The 17,407-nt window shown below is 40.8% G+C and overlaps 1 protein-coding gene across 1 annotated transcript; it reads right to left on the bottom strand.

Annotated features, from left to right (window-relative positions):
* Window positions 1–6,984: 6,984 nt before the first annotated feature.
* LOC129837450 (uncharacterized) lies at window positions 6,985–11,655 on the bottom strand. Its single transcript, XM_055903614.1, has 2 exons — window positions 11,499–11,655; window positions 6,985–10,225 (listed from the first exon to the last, which is right to left on the bottom strand). Exons 1-2 carry the CDS (start codon window positions 11,548–11,550, stop codon window positions 9,267–9,269), a joined length of 1,011 nt encoding a protein of 336 aa, XP_055759589.1. The 5' UTR covers window positions 11,551–11,655; the 3' UTR covers window positions 6,985–9,266.
* Between the last annotated feature and the right edge of the window lie 5,752 nt (window positions 11,656–17,407).

The raw sequence follows: 17,407 nt of genomic DNA, 5'->3' as shown, positions 1-17,407 counted from the left end.
CAGAAGTAGTCCAAACAGAAATTGAAGTAAAAAGGAAAATTACAGAACTGTGACAATTCTAACAAAGCACAATGTGATGAGATCTTGAAAGATAACGTAGACACATTCACTCTGACATTAAAGCAAGACAAGCTAAGAAAATTTAGAAGAGATGAAGTAGATTATAGAGATGGCAAGGTCTTTGCCTGGAGAAGACCAACACGCAAGAATTCAGAATCACAACTGCAGAGAAGGAAGCCTAGATCTGTTTTTTTCAACTTCACAAGCAGTGACGATGAGGATCACCCCAGACGCTCAGAGGCCAGCTCCTCCCAAGATATATTAGATCAGGAAGAGGAGTCACGCAGATTCCTCAACAAGAGAGGGAGAGGACGCGGAAGAGGCCAACACGGGGGGGGGGGGGGGGGGATCAAGACTATCCAACCACACGGAGCAGGACCAGAACAAGGCTGTGATCAACATTTCTGGAGAACCCCTTTCTGATGGTTGCATAAGGGTCTTGTCTAAAGCACTGTCCTTTTCAGACACATGCTCAACTAATGAATTTAATACAAAGATTGACCTATTTCGTTTCTACAGGAATCTACATCTGAAGGCCTGGTACAAGCAAAACATCTCTCCAACTACAGACGCCAGTGTCTCAGGTCAGGCAGTTTCTGTTCCCTCAAAAACACCTTTTAAGCCCAAGTCCACTTTTTGTCCCATCGTTCAGAATGCCACACTAAATACATTTGCCAAGAAAGTTAATTTTGATGTGGAGAATCTGTTTAAGGGTAAAATTGATTCCAACCAAACACAACGTAATCTTTCTAAGACAGAGAGGGATGCAGTTGAATCATTGTCCAAAAATGGACAGATTGTGGTTAAAAAAAGCAGACAAGGTGGCGCTACAGTAGTGTGGAGTAAAGACAAATATGTGACAGAAGCCTACCGTCAATTAGACAATGACGAATTCTACCAATCTCTTACATTCAACCCTACAGAGGACCTAAAAACTGAATTGAAAGGGATCCTCACAGAAGCTAAGGAGAATGGCTACATTTCAGACAATGAGTTCAAATGTATTTTCAATTTCAGTCTGCGTATGGCTTCTTTTTACCTTCCAAAAATCCACAAAAATCTTGAAAATCCCCCAGGCAGACCAGTCATTAGTGGTAATGAAAGTCTGACAGAACCCATCTCTAAGTACATTGATTACTTTATTAAGCCTTTTCTGACGTCACTCCCGGGCTATCTTCAAGATACCACAGATGTGTTGAACAAAATTAAGGAATTGAACAATATAGGTACAGCTTCCTTTTTAGTCACCATGGATGTGGAGTCTCTATACACCACCATTGAGCATCAACAAGGTTTGGCAGCGATGCACCATTTCTTGAGTACCCGGCCTGAAACTCAGATGCCTCCTACAGAATTCATTGTATCACTGACTAAATTGACTCTTAATCATAACATCTTTATCTTTCAGGACCGTATTTTTAAACAGGTCAAAGGATGTGCCATGGGAGCTTGCTACAGCCCTTCCTACACTGGTTTGTACTTGGGTAAATGGGAAAATGACTTCATTTTGGATCCTTCTAATAACCATTTCTTTGACCAGATTATATGGTGGGGACGCTATATTGATAATGTTTGCCTGTTTTGGTCCGGCTCAGAAGATTAACTTATTTCCTTCCACCAATACCTTAACAGCATTAACCCTAACATCAAACTAACTATGGAATACAGCAAGGATAACATTCATTTTTTGGACCTCGACATTAGTAAAAATGACAAAGATTGTTTGCACACATCAATCTTTAGGAAGCCTACAGATGGGAATACCATTCTGAGGGCAGACAGCTTTCACCCCAAAAGGCTAAAAGAGAATATTCCATATGGCCAATTCCAAAGAGTCCGCAGATTTTGCGATCAGGAAACAGACTACAGTGTCAAATCTGCTGAATTGGAGAATCACTTTTTGAATCGGGGCTACAGTGTTCAGGTCCTGAAAGATGCAGGTATAAGGGCTGGATTACTTGACAGAGAGAACTTGTTACGAAGAGGAGTGCCTCGTGATACATCAGAGAGAGTGTATTTTGTTACAAAATACAGCACTGAAGCAGAGAACATTAAAAGAATCATTAAAAAGAATTGGGGTATCATCCAAAGTGATACGCTACTACGCCAAGTCTTTCCTGAACCACCAGTCATAAGCTTTAAGAGATGTCCTACCCTAAATGACAAATTAGTCCACAGTTATCTTCCGGGTGACTCTCAAAAAACTTGGCTTGACCACAAACCCAAGGGCTCTTTTAAATGTAACCAGTGCAACCATTGCAGAAATATTGCACAGAAAAAGTATTTTGTTGACACAGCTTCCAAAATGGAGTATTACGTCAAGCATTTCATTAACTGCAAAACCACTCATGTCATCTATAGATTGGAATGTCCACAGTGCAAGGTGTTCTACATTGGACGGACAAAGAGATGCCTTCAAGATCGCTTGGCGGAACACAAGTACGCCATACGGGTAGGCAATGGAGACTACCCCATGGCAAGGCACTACAAGTCCTTACACCATGGCAACCCTGCCTCCCTACAAGCTATGGGTATTGATCATGTTCCGGCCTCTATTAGAAAAGGGGACCGTCTTAAACAGTTAAACCAAAGAGAAAGTTTTTGGATTTACAAACTACAGGCCACTAAATACCCTGGTTTAAATGAAGATATGGATTTCTCACCCTTCCTGTAGGGTCGTGATGGGTCCATTTGCTGTCATCTAGTGGACATTTTGCTCAATTGCCCTCAGCTATGTTTAGAATGTTGTTCATGTTTTGCTGTGTTCTAGTGTACTATGGAATATATTGCTTTCGTATTCTAGACACTTCTCCCAGTCATATTTAAGGTTAGAACTACCTTTCTAAGTGTTCTGATACTTCTAGCTTGGAGTTGTATGCTTACGATAACATAGCTACAGTATTTCACCTTTTCATGTGTATATTATTGCTTACTAGGTGTGTCCAATTTGGTAACCACTCCCTCTTCTAATTAGGGCTAATTGGAAAAGCCTTTCAAAAGAGGACATTGTATTCTCCCTTTTCTGTACTCCCTGACGAAGGCCATGCAGCCGAAACGCGTCGGTTTAAAAAAAACTTTGTTTCTATTGAACATGCCATACTAATAAAGGCATTTTAATTAATTATATGAAGAGTGCCTTGGTCCTTCTTTTTGATGACCAACAAAATGCCTGTTGTTTGATATGAAGGAATGAGATCATGAGCTATTCATTTCCATTGATGTACACCCCCCTATGTCTGTATTTGTAGAGTGATGCTAAAATTACATTTTGCTTTTAGATCAAAAGGTTTAGTACAGTGTCACCTTTTATTTGAGGGTATTTTTATATACAGCTGTGGAAAGAATTAAGAGACCAAAAATGATCAGTGTCACTGGTTTTACTATTTATATATATGTGTTTGTGTAAAATGAACATTTTAGTTTTATTCTATAAACTACTGACATTTCTCCCAAATATAAATATTGTCATTTAGAGCATTTATTTGCAGAAAATGACAACTGGTCAACATAACAAAAGATGCAGTGTTGTCAGACCTCGAACAATGCAAAGAAAACCAGTTTGTATTCATTTTTAAACACCATACTAATGTTTTAACTTAGGAAGAATTCAGAAATCAATATTTGATGGTATAACCCTGATTTTCAATCACAGCTTTCCTGCGTCTTGGCATGCTCTCCACCAGTCTTTCACATTGATATTGGGTGACGTTATGCCACTCCTGGCGCAAAAATTCAAGCAGATTGGCTTTATTTGATGGCTTGTGACCATCCATCTTCCTCTTGATCACATTCTTGACCTGGTGATCCTCCATCCACACCTTGATTGACCTGGCTGTGTGGCATGGAGCATCGTCCTGCTGGAAAAACCAATCCTCAGAAACCAATCCTCGCATCACCAATACTCCACCAAATTTCACAGTGGGTGCGAGACACTGGCTCGTAGGCCTCTCCAGGTCTCGCACACGCTGTGAAATTTGGTGGAGGATCGGTGATGATCTGGGGGTGCTTCAGCAAGGCTGGAATCGGGCAGATTTGTCTTTGTGAAGGATGCATGAATCAAGCCATGTACAAGGTTGTCCTGGAAGAAAACGTGCCTCTTTCTGCTCTGACAATGTTCCCCAACTCTGAGGATTGTTTTTTCCAGCAGGACAATGCTCCATGCCACACAGCCAGGTCAATCAAGGTGTGGATGGAGGACCAATTTGGGAGAACTGTTGTCAGTAGTTTATAGAATAAAACAAACATTTTACTCAAAAACATACCTATAAATAGTGAAACTGATAATTTTTTCAGTGTGTCTTAATTTTTACCAGAGCTGTATATGTTGAGTTTATTTTATTTTTACAGGGACAGTGCACATTAATCAACGTTTCAGTAAAAGTGCCGGTTTTAGCCAGCCGGCTAATTTTCAACCGGAGTCCCTGGGCAGGTTATTAAAAACAATTACAATATAGACAATCATTGAGCAGTGAGCACACGCAGAGCAACATAGGACAAGCAAGACAGCATACAGACAGAGCAACATAGGACAAGCAAGACAGCATACAGACAGAGCAACATAGGACACACAGTGGTCTTCTCCAAATACCCATAATAGCATACTACATACTTAAACTCCATACTATTCCCTCACCATCGCATTCTATTTAGCATGCACCATTTAGTATGCAGTATGCCACAGCTGCAACTCAGTAGCGGCTCCTGATTGGCTGAGTAGGTGGGGCGGGGCAGAGTGGGTGGATTTTTTCTAAATTCAACAGACATGCATTACATTAACCAGCCTGATAATAGTTCAATTCCAATTCCATTCATTTCTCTAAACTCTGAATAAAATGGGAATGGAGTTATAGGCCTACTCAGGCTGGTTATAGGAAGAGTATCACATTTGACCTACACTATACTAGACCATATAGCTCATCTATCCTATTTAAGGACTGAAGACAAACTAATTTGGTTCCATTTCAACAAAGTGCTGTAACATATAATAATGAAATCTAACAGCCTAGTAGTACACACAAACGTTAAAAATTTTCAAATCAAATGCCTATTGCACATAAAACGTGGACAGTTGGGTTCCCAATTAACGATAGCCTAGTTTTGTTGGAAGAGAGCTAGGGGCTTATCACTCGCAGCCCACCTCTTCCAATGCATTGTGGAAAAGTGTGCATCGAATTCTACGATATGAAGAACCAAAATTAGCATAACATCCTGGCATTTAAACCATACACGATTTAAGAAAATTCACATAATATAAAACGTTCTATTTTCGCATACTGAGAATGCGTCATGCTGGACTGCATGGTTTCGCATTATTGACTAATTTCGGTAGCACATCCCTATTGATTATCAGCTGTTGTCAAAGCCGAAATGAGTATGACATTTGCACATTTAAAGAATACTCGATTTGCATTTAGTGAGTCTGCCAGATCAGAGGAGGTACCAGGATGACCAGGGATGTTCTCTTGATAAGTGTTTGAATTGGATAATTTTCTTGTCCTGCCAAGCATTCAAAATGTAACGAGTACTTTTGGGTGTCAGGGAAAATGTATGGAGTAAAAAGTTAATTATTTGCATTAGGAATGTAATACAGTAAAAGTTGTCAAAAATATAAATAGTAAAGTACAGATACCCCAAAAAACGACTTTAGTCCACTGCTTATTAGGACACAAGTATGGGTATTCTGACATGACCACTAACTACATCAAGCTTGTGACTACAAACTTCTTGGATGCATAGACCCTTTTCCAGTACACGACACACTGGCGTCATACACAGATGCGCGCTACTCTTGGCGGCAATAAAAAAGCCATTGCCATCTGCCCATTCGACATACCCTAGATTTACGTTTTTATTACTTATAAACAAAATCACTTTTTGGGGTTCTCATACGCTTACAATTACGTTTTGAACCTTGCTTGAACAGTCGTTAAGGTAATATTTGGGTTGGGATCATTGCAAAATAACTAATTTTGGATGCAGCAGTTGTTGGCTAGAATTTTTTGCTGGTGTTCTATAAGAACTCCCCCTTGTTCTGCCACCAATTTGCACAGCTTGCGCACAGCGCCCTTATGCGGCAATATTTGTAAGCACAGAAAGGGGTCTATTTACAGCTTGTTTTGGTTGTGTTTCGGTTGATGTTTGTCCAATAGGAAGTGAATGGTGAATAATGTACTGTCATTTGAGACACTTTTATCGTAAGAATAGGTGTTTGTGAACACCTACATGAATAAGAATGCTACTATTATAGATAATCATAAATGATTTGTGAATGATGAGTGAGAAAGTTAGAGGGATAAATATCATACCCCCCCCAAAAATGCTCATCTCCCCCATTATTGGTAATGGTGACAGGTTTGCATGCTTTGTTGGAGCCTAACTTTCTCACTCATTATTCATGATTTTTCTTAATCATGGTATTATCAGGAATTATTTAGAAGTGTTCAGAAACATTGTATCTACTCACTTAGAAAATTACTCAAGTCATCATTCAGTTTCTATTGGGCAAAACATAAACAAAACAAACTGCAAATGCATCCGATGAATTTGTAGTTACAATTTTGATGTAGTCAATATGTGCTAGGAATTTGGGACCAAATATGAAACTTTTGACTACTTTGGTAGACTAGAAGTGACATTTGTCCAAATGCTTGACATCTTCAAATGGGGGGGAGGAACTAGATCTATAAAGTGCTTTCATTTCTAAACAGTAAAATACCCTCAAATAAAAAGGGGACATTCTGTCCTGTCATCTCATATGAAACATTATCTCAAATCCAAAATGCTGGAGAATATAGCCACATTTTAAAGGTTGGCATCCCTGTCCAAATACAGACGTGGGAGAGTGTATTCTCGCATTCATATTCCTGCCATCTTTCCACATAAGTTAAAGAGTACACTGACACAAGGAAACACTTTTCTGAAACATTACACTATAAGGAAATATGTTTATTGAAGTAACCAGCATATCCAAGAGGGTCCATCACAAGATAAAGAACATGTCCAGAGGCATTTCTTTCCAGACCCCCTCCTCTTCTCCTTACAGCATTACTTGTAAGAGGAAAGGGGATACCTAGTCAGTTGTACCCCTGAAATCATTCAACTGAAATGTGTCTTCCGCATTTAACCCAACCCCCTTGTACAATGTTGGTCCAAAAGACGCATTAAATATAAGGTCATACATGCTTTGCAACTGAAATTCAAAACATGAGATGAAGCACATCAATTCCAGAGATAGTATTGTTTTTAACAACCACTGACAAATAACTTTTGTAATTTGACTACACAGGCTAAATGCATTAAAATAAAAATAGGCCTACATTGCATGTAATTTAGGTCAGAAAAATTCTGACTTGAGAAATTAAATATTGGAATGTGAACAGTTCACAGTAAAAAAAAAATAGAAATGATAGATTTATTTCATAAAAACACCAAAGATATTAAAGCTCTAAATAAGAGGAAATTCTTAAAATGAGGTATCCATAAACGGAGTAGGGTTGTTCCATGAAATGAGTTGCTTTTGCATCCTTTGATATTTTAAGTAGAAATTGTGCACCAATATTGGATTTTAAAAGCCTGTTATATTAAATGAAGTAGACCACATGGAAAATTCTATAAATCAGATTTTTTTTATATGAATAAAATTCAGCATTGACATGTCCCTCTGTGCACTGACTTCTCAGAAGATTTTAATCCGCTTCTCCCCAAAATTGTAAAACCCTAGTTATTCTGTTGCTTTGACAGTCATTTCTGAATATTTTTTTTTTTTCACAAGATTAGTGATTCATTAAGGTAAAAAAAAAACATTTAAAAATAAAGCAAAGTCCCTCATTTTAAGGTCAACCCTGTTACGTGAACCCAACTTGTCTTAATATCATGAATCATAGTGCAAACGCAGGTGAGCTGGTTCTACTCTTTTTGGACATTTTCTGGTGTTGTGGTGGAAAACTGAGTGGGTCGAGCTTTAACTCCTCACCCCTGCTACTCATTGCTACAGGCTAATAATGTTTAATTTAATATAATGTTTTGAACCTTGCATTCAATTGCCCCTCCCTGTTGCACGCAACAAGCTAACATTCCCCTTGTCACAAGGGGATTTGTGACTGATTTAAGATTAAATCATTAACCCTGTTACAGTCAACCCTGTTACTTTATTTGGCAGTTATAGTATTTAAAAAAAAATGAACCTCTTGAGATGGGAAAACATGTTTTTTTAAGTTGAAAATGTGCTCAAATATATATATTTTTAACCACGTTACACTACCTAAAAAGGACTCATTTCGTAGAACAACCCAGTGGCATTTAACAATAAAATCGCTCAGGAAAAAAAACTCCATTAATTAGGTGGAGAAACAGGTGGCCTAAAAAGGCTGGTTCATTTAGTTTGTTTCTAAAGAGCATTAAGACGCAATGCAAAACGGACAACAAAGCAATTTGCTCTGAGCAATACATGATATGAAAATACAACATAAAGGAGGAAGACATGGCTATAGTGAGTTAAAGCACAGGGATATGAACAATACAACTCCCTTTAAGGCACCTTCAGCATAAGATACTAGTCTTTCTGTATCATATGCACTTTCTCTTAAACACCTTTGACCTGGTAAAAACTGAAACATGTTTGTTAAAACATTTCCACTTGCCTTAATCATTTTCATTTAAAAAAACTGTCATTATCTTTTACTGAGCACTGATTTAACAGTAAAGCTTCCAGTTTCTTGAAATGAATTAAAGTGCTGCAAACTAGGCTATTTATTCACTGAAAAACTGCTTGGCCTAAAACAATACTAGGCTATTCTTTGTGTATTTTGAATTGAGACATAATAAATTGAAGTACAGTGTCTGTTAAAAATGTAACATTTCAAATCTGATGTCAATACTAGGTGGCTATTTCAAAGGTCAAATTTTTTCTGTCCATTAATTGGCGCTTATAAGATTGATTCAATGAAACGGATTCCTGTAGTAACTGTTTAGTAACTGCATGTCTATGACTGAGGATCCAAAGGAGCAATTTGGTCCCAAAAACATTTCAACAGAGACTCTTCAAATATCCAGCTGTTATTCTGAAATACTTAGCTTTTCTTAAACCTCCCTTTTGAATGATAATTTACAGAACAATGCATAGAGGAAGTAAACTGTACATAGTTCACAACCCAACGAGGAACCATTTTCTCCTCTGATTGATTGACGTAAGATGCCCCGTAGCACTCTTATAGGCCGATTTCATCATCAAACTCATCTTCAAATGTGTAGCCCCGTCCATTGTCTCCCCCTTCCTCAGAATCAGTCTCTGAGTGACAGTTGTCAACCCTCCTCCTGTCCAATGGGGTGACACCCTCATACTCTGAGCTGTGTGAGGAGGCGGGACTGGAAGGTGAATCCGCCCTGTGATTGGTGGGCTGTACCTCTATTCCCGCGATTGACACGCTGATGACGTTGTTCCCTCTCTCTCGATCTTCCTCGGTGGGACTCACACACTCTTCCTCAACATCTAACCCCTGACCTTCCTCCTCCGACGCTTGGCGAATGATCTCCTCTCGTTTGTCGCTGAATCTCACCTTCGGCCTCTGGCCTTTGGCCTTGATCCCTCCAGTCCCCTCTATTATCCTTCCATCTCCCACCTCATCTCCCTCGATCCCTAAAAGCTTCTTCTCATTCAGCTCGTTCCTTATGCTGACAGACTGATCCTCCGACGCCATTTTAAAATTCTCCACTTCAACGACAAGACTTTTGCTTGGACTGAAGACATCTTCCTCATTAGCGTGAGTCCTAGTCCAGTCTGAGTCCAGCCCCAGTCCATCCATCACCCCCAGCACATCACCCATGATGGATGGGCCCAGGTCGAAATCCATATCGAGTGTGAAAGACGACACCGACTCGGAATGCTGAAGCTCACTGTTCAGTGGGCTTCCGAAGCCATCCGTGACATCATCGGTGTGGTTAAGTGGCATCTCAGAATCAACGGGCGCCATTGAGTCGTTTGTTGCCGTGGCACCCGGAGACCCAGGGTCAGGGCTGGGGCCGACAGTAGCCAGGAAGGAGGTGTCACCGAAAGCATCTCCGCCCCTCCCGATGTGCATGGTGTGGCGGAAGTCCCCCAGCGGAGCTGAGATCATGGTGGGGTCCAGGCGAGGTGCCTTGTGGGACGACTTGTGGAGTGGCATGACAGCTGAGAGAGGGAGAAAGAATTATGGAGAAAGGAGGCAAGAGAGAGAGAGAGAATGGGGTACAGAGGGAGAGAAAAAGTGGTGTAGAGAAGAGAGCATGGGAAAAAATGAAAGAGTGACAGAAAGAAAGAAAGAGGCCAAAGACGTGGAGAAAATAAAACCAGTTGGATGAGACAACACATCAAGCAGAAACATGATCTTCTATGCATCAGAAAACACACTGGCAGACTAAATGAAACTAACAAACTACCTCGATGTTCTTACTTTGACGTGATCTATTTATGCGGACACTGAGCCAAGTTCAGTCAGTGTGAGACAAATATCAACTCAATAAACCTATTTAGAAGACACATAACAGAAATAAAATACCTTCACAAAAAGGTATTTTGCCAGTATATAAACCTACAGTGAACAGAGAAGTCCATTCTAGACTGTCAACATAGATAACAGAGAGTAAGTGAATATGAGGGGCCCAGAGCCAAGCTGTCACTGAGGGGCCATTTCCCTTGATTAGTGTCACTGTACAGGGCAGACTTCTATGGTCTTATATACAGTGACCTGTTATGACAGGCCTACCTAAAAACATCACTGTTGTGCAATAGTGTGAGAAACCAACTAGTCGTTTGGCATTGATATTTATGCCAAGGCCATGCTGTGACTTGCAAGTGAAACATACTTCTGCCTGGATTCCTTCCCTCCGGGTAGGATACTTTAAAGACATATACAAACACTATCTAGGGCAATACTAAAAGCAATTACAATGATTCCCTATTGCATTGAATTTAAAACTATATTGAAAATGGGCTCAAACCGGTGTTACTGAGCTTTTAAAGACAATGAGGTAGCCTACATTTAAAAAGCAGTCTGACATTACTGTCATTTGTTTACTATTTATTAATAACTTTCATCAGAGGATTAAACAGTAAGCGGTTGAAAGTTCATTAGACCCTATGTGAGTCCCCTTGTCCTTGCAAGTGATATGCCTCATCAAAACAAAATCAACAACTCCTCATAAAACTGATCGCTTTTATGCGGCAAGACAGGCTACATTATGTCAAACTTACTGCCAGCCATAGCTCGGGACCCCATTTCAACAAATAGCTTATGTCTGCGAATTGAACTCAAAAACGTATCATATAGATTGCCTAGCAGTAGTAGTCTATGGAAGGCCATAACGAGTGGTGTCAATGCGGAGGAAAAGGGCAAAACTTGCGCTCCGCGGATCAAGTTTCTGAGTGGAGTGTTTTCAAAACAGAAAAAGTATGGGGAACTTACTTTGATTACGCTCGTGTTTCGCTTCCTCCCGCCTCACTATCCCTCTTTTCATCGGTCTTTTCTTCTTTATCTTCTCTTCTGGCTTCTTCTCGCTCTTTCCCAGCGTCGTTCGCCCTTTCTAATATTTATTTTTCTAAGGGATTGGCAAGGAAGTGACGCGGTATTTTATTAGGGAGTGTTTTACGGAGGGAGAATGACGGGGTATAGGGTCCACATCAAGTGCACACAAAATCAAACAATCAATAACTAATGTTTTTGATACAAGGTTTTTGTTACAAGTATGTAGCATAAAGGGCTCCCGAGTGGCGCAGCGGTCTAAGGCACTGCATCTCAGTGCAAGAGGCGTCACTACAGTAACCTGGTTCACTACAGTAACCTGGTTCGAATCCAGGCTGTATCACATCCAGCCGTGATTGGGAGTCCCATAGGGTGGCGCACAATTGGCCCAGCGTCGTCCGGGCAGGCCGTCATTGTAAATAAGAATTTGTTCTTAACTGACTTGCCTAGTTAAATAAATAAAATACAAATAATTAGGCTACATTAATGAGAGATCTTCTCTCTGTCTCTCCCTCAGGTTCGTGTCATTCCTGTACAATACTATGGGCGTAAGAAATTGGCTACAATTCCTCCCTTTTTGGGAATGCTGTCAGGCAAGTCAGTCGCTCTCTAGGACATGCTTTGTCCACTGCCTGTGGGGTCTAACACTCAGTTCCTCTTGCTAATTTGGATCAGTCCTTCTTGAAAGGGGACTTTGAGGAAATCCTGGATCTAGGTAATCAGAATTCTGCCCGCTGCTGTAGGAAGACCGGTTTGCTGTGGGACAGGAGAAACTATCTCTCATCTTCCTCCCCATTCAGCCCCATATCACTCATACTTCAGGGAATCACACAATGATGAGGCATGGAAGTGACTCACTGTTTTGTGGAATATCATCACCCAAGGTTTACATAGCTGTGGGAGGATGTGTCCAAAGGTTCAATTGAATGGCACACCGTGGGAATATAATTCAATCAGGGAAAAGTAAAGTGTCTTCTACTACCCATCAAGTCCCAAATACAACCCCTGGATGAACCAGTAGACTAACAGGAACCAGTGGAGGTGCTTGTGGTCACACTGATGAGTGCCTATGGGAACGTTTTTATTTTTTTATTTAACATTTATTTTATTTTATTTAAATATTGATATAAGATATTGCATCTGAGTCCTTGCTCTCTATCTCTGTCTCTCTGTGTCACACACACATTATACAATAGTAAGATATCCTCCTTTGCTTACCATTTGTGTGTGTGTGTGTGTGTGTGTGTGTGTGTGTGTGTGTGTGTGTGTGTGTGTGTGTGTGTGTGTGTGTGTGTGTGTGTGTGTGTGTGTGTGTGTGTGTGTGTGTGTGTGTGTGTGTGTGTGTGTGTGTTTTGCAAAGACACTGTGCTTAGGGTTGTGAGTATGAAAAGACGTACATCCTGCAGCAGTCGAGGTGCAGGGCAGGAAATGAAGAGAACAGCAGGAGGAAGGAGGAAAAGGGGAAATTAGGTACAAATGTATGTGTGTTTATTACGCCATATTACTCACCTCTACCGGGCTCTATTCTGTTTGCCAAACATCACCTCATAAATAGAATAGAGCCAGTTGGGAAATCAGAATTTGCTCAGTAATAAAAAATATATAATTATTTGCTCTTATCTGACAGAAGTTGGACTTCAAATAATTATATATTTTTTATTCTTTATTCTCTAATTCTGAGGGTAGGAAACAACATCTCCACCCCACTGATCCTCAACACTGGGGCCCCACAAGGGTGCATTCTCAGCCCTCTCCTGTACTCCCTGTTCACCCATGACTGCGTGGCCACGCACGCCTCCAACTCAATAATCAAGTTTGCAGACGACACTACAGTGGTAGGCTTTATTACCAACAACGACGAGACAGCCTACAGGGAGGAGGTGAGGGCTCTGGGAGTGTGGTGTCAGGAAAATAACCTCACACTCAACAAACTTTTACAGATGCACAATCGAGAGCATCCTGTCGGGCTGTATCACCGCCTGGTACGGCAACTGCTCCGTCCACAAACCGTAAGGCTCTCCAGAGAGTAGTGAGGTCTGCACAACGCATCACTGGGGGCAAACTACCTGCCCTCCAAGACACATACACCACCCAATGTCACAGGAAGGCCAAACAGATCATCAAGGACAACAACCACCCGAGCCACTGCCTGTTCACCCAGCTATCATCCAGAAGGCGAGGTCAGTACAGGTGCATCAAAGCTGGGACCGAGAGACTGAAAAACAGCTTCTATCTCATGGCCATCAGACTGTTAAACAGCCATCACTAACATTGAGTGGCTGCTGCCAACATACTGAATCAAATCTCTAGCCACTTTAATAATAATAAATTGGATGTAATAAACGTATCACTAGTCACTTAAAACAATGCCACTTTATATAATGTTTACATACCCTACATTACTCATCTCATATGTATATACTGTACTCTATACCATCTACTGCATCTTGCCTATGCCGCTCAGCCATCGCTCATCCATATATTTATATGTACATATTCTTATCATTCCTTTACACTTGTGTGTATGAGGTAGTTGTTGGGAAATTGTTAGATTACTTGTTAGATATTACTGCACGGTCGGAACTAGAAGCACAAGCATTTCACTACACTCGCATTAACATCTGCTAACCATGTGTATGTGACCAATACAATTTGATTTGATGTGTAGGGTAACGTGAAGGTAACTAGCTCCCCTAAGAACAAAGTCCAATTGCTGACACAAAAAGCAATGTTTTTTGTTTCAGCAAAAAAATGATCTCCAAATCATGTCAAAATCATCCTAAAGTATCGTAATTTTTTTTTACTGCGTAACTCAATGAAGTGACTTGTAGATTATTTGGACATGATTTGGAAAATCCTAATTTGGAGCAAGTTGCCGCATTGGAGGAGGGACCAATTGCCCCCAACACACTCACCTTAAATGTTAGTACTCTATGAAACATTTATTAAAATGTGTATCTCTAAACAAGTGGATTGTTTTTTTAGGCTCCCCTAATGATATATATTTAAACATTGATAGATCAAACTTAATTAGATTATATACAGTATATATAACCTTTTGTAAATGACAAAATATTAGATCAACTTACCTCAGAATCGTTATGTTAGACTGACTTAAATTTTCCGTACGAGACAGAGAATTTATTTTAGTTAAGCACTGGCAGCCAGGGAAAGTGTTGGGAAAAAAATTGTGACAAAGTGGTTTCTGTGAGAATTTACTACGGGGGGTGGGGGGGTGCAGTTACCCCACTGCAAGTTTTTGAAGCACACAGTGTTTCAACATGGGATCGATTTCAGCAACAATGTTGGGAAGACAAACAATCAGAGTGCTAATTATGGGAGGCCCAGGGTGGTCTCCCGAATGAAACATGACCCAGCTAGCACATACTATATGTTTCTTAGAGCTCGGTGAGAGTTTGGTTGTCCCACAGTTATTTTGCATACAACCTTCCCACAACCTTCTAGCAATGGTGCATGATTATTATTATTTTAATTTAACTAGGCAAGTCAGTTAAGAACAAATTCTTATTTACAAGGATGGCCTACCCCAGCCAGACGACGCTGAGCCAATTGTGCGCCTCCCTATGGGACTCCCAATCACGGCCAGATGTGATACAGCCTGGATTTAAACCAGGGACTGTAGTGATGCCTCTTGCACTGAGATGCAGTGCCTTAGACCGCCTTAGGGGGATCCGCCACTCGGGATACCCAGCTAGCACATAACGTTCTGAGAACCATATGTTGCTTAGGTGGGAATTTCAGTACTTCAGTATAACGTTTCCCACAGGTTTCCTCATGCTCTTATTTAAAGTAATGTTATCAGAACGCTCAGAGAACATTAAGAAACAACTTTCTTCTGTGGGAATTTCAGTACTTCAGTATAACGTTTTCTGCAGGTTTCAAATCAAATCAAATTGTTTTGGTCAAATACACATATTTTGCAGATGTTATTGCGGGTTTAGTGAAATGCCAACAGTGCAGTAGTGTCTAACAATTCACAACAATACACACAAATCTATAAGTAAAATAATGGAATTAAGAAATTCATAATTCCATTCCATTCTAAAACCTTTTAGAAGTAAGCAAATGCCTGCAATCATTACATCGTAGCGCAGCAGGAGATAGTGGTTTAATCATGGTAGCACATTCAGAGATCGAGTAATAGCTATTAATCTAAAATAATTTATAGATTTTAAACTAAACTCACTCTGTGTGTCATAGACGGACAATATTAATATGAAATGAAAGGCGAGTTCCTAATGAGTTTAGGGAGCTAAGCTAGAGCTCTGATACATTCACAGCGATGGGGGCAGACGTTTTGATCAAGAGAGACCTTTAGAAAATATGCACATTTTCTCTAACACTAAACATACAAATATGCATTTCACAGTTACAAGGAAGGTGGAATCTTATAGTTAGTAGTTTTATAACTTGATTATGCTGTATTTTGAAAGCATATAAGTCATTTTAAGCTGTCTTCATGCAGTTTTGCTGAATAGGAAATATATTACCTATTTTATGTGATGTTTCTATCATATTTGTACTGTGTACTTGAGCTTGTATCCTCAAAAGTGACTACACCTCAGCAATTTACAGCTATTTTAACCAGAAAGGTGAGATTTAAATCTTTCTTTGAATATGCAGAACTACTAGTTATTGTTTATGACCCTCTCATGATAAATAATTACTTTTGGGGCTTACATTACTTTTTCTGATTGATTTAGTTACATTTAACTTGTAACGATCGTCTAATGTATGTATGCCATGTATGCCGGCCCGAGGAGACGCACTGGTGGCCAGATGTGTTGGGCCGGCTTCATGACATCCGGCTCAATACTCAATCTAGCCCTGCCTGTACGGGGAGGTGGAATAACCCGCACTGGGCTATGCACACGTACAGGAGACACCGTGCGCTCTACCGCATAACACGGTGTCTGCCCATACTCTCGCTCTCCACAGTAAGCTCGGGGAGTTGGCGCAGGTCTCCTACCTGACTTCGCCACACTCCCTTGTAGCCCCCCCCAATACATTTTTGGCCTTGACTCACAGGCTTCCATGCTAGTCGAGTACCCTCATAACTCCGGTTCCTCTCTCCGGTTGCCTCTGCTCTTCTAATCGCCTCCAGCTGTTCCCATGGGAGGCGATCCCTTCCAGCCAGGATCTCCTCCCATGTGTAGCAACCCTTGTCCAAAACATCCTCCCATGTCCAGGAATCCTGCGATCGCTGCTGCTGCTTTCTGTTACGCCGCTTGGTCCTTGGTTGGTGGGTGATTCTGTAACGATCGTCTAATGCCTCCTCCTCGGACGAGGAGGAGGAGTAAGGGTCGGACCAAAATGCAGCGTAGGGTGAATCCATAATGATTTATTTAAAGACGAAGACGAACACGAAAAACACTTTGAAAATCACAAAACAACAAAACGACGTAGACAGACCTGAACATGTGAACTTACATAAACACGAAGAACGCACGAACAGGAACAGACTAACCAAACGAACGAACACGAAACAGTCCCATGTGGTGCGACAGACACAGACACAGGAACAATCACCCACAAACAAACAGTGAGAACAGCCTACCTTAATATGGTTCTCAATCAGAGGAAACGTCAAACACCTGCCTCTAATTGAGAACCATATCAGACAACACATTTCACCCAACATAGAAACACTTAACATAGAATGCCCACCCCAACTCACGCCCTGACCAACTAAACACATACAAAAACAACAGAAAACAGGTCAGGAACGTGACAGAACCCCCCCCCCCCCCTCAAGGTGTGAACTCCGGGCGCACCCCTAAAACTCAAGGGGAGGGTCTGGGTGGGCATCTGTCCGCGGTGGCGGCTCCGGC

The sequence above is a fragment of the Salvelinus fontinalis genome, chromosome 38 (genome assembly GCF_029448725.1).
Source record: "Salvelinus fontinalis isolate EN_2023a chromosome 38, ASM2944872v1, whole genome shotgun sequence".
NCBI lineage: Eukaryota > Metazoa > Chordata > Actinopteri > Salmoniformes > Salmonidae > Salvelinus > Salvelinus fontinalis.
Note: the sequence above shows the minus strand (reverse complement) of the source record. Positions and strands in the feature narration are given on the sequence as shown.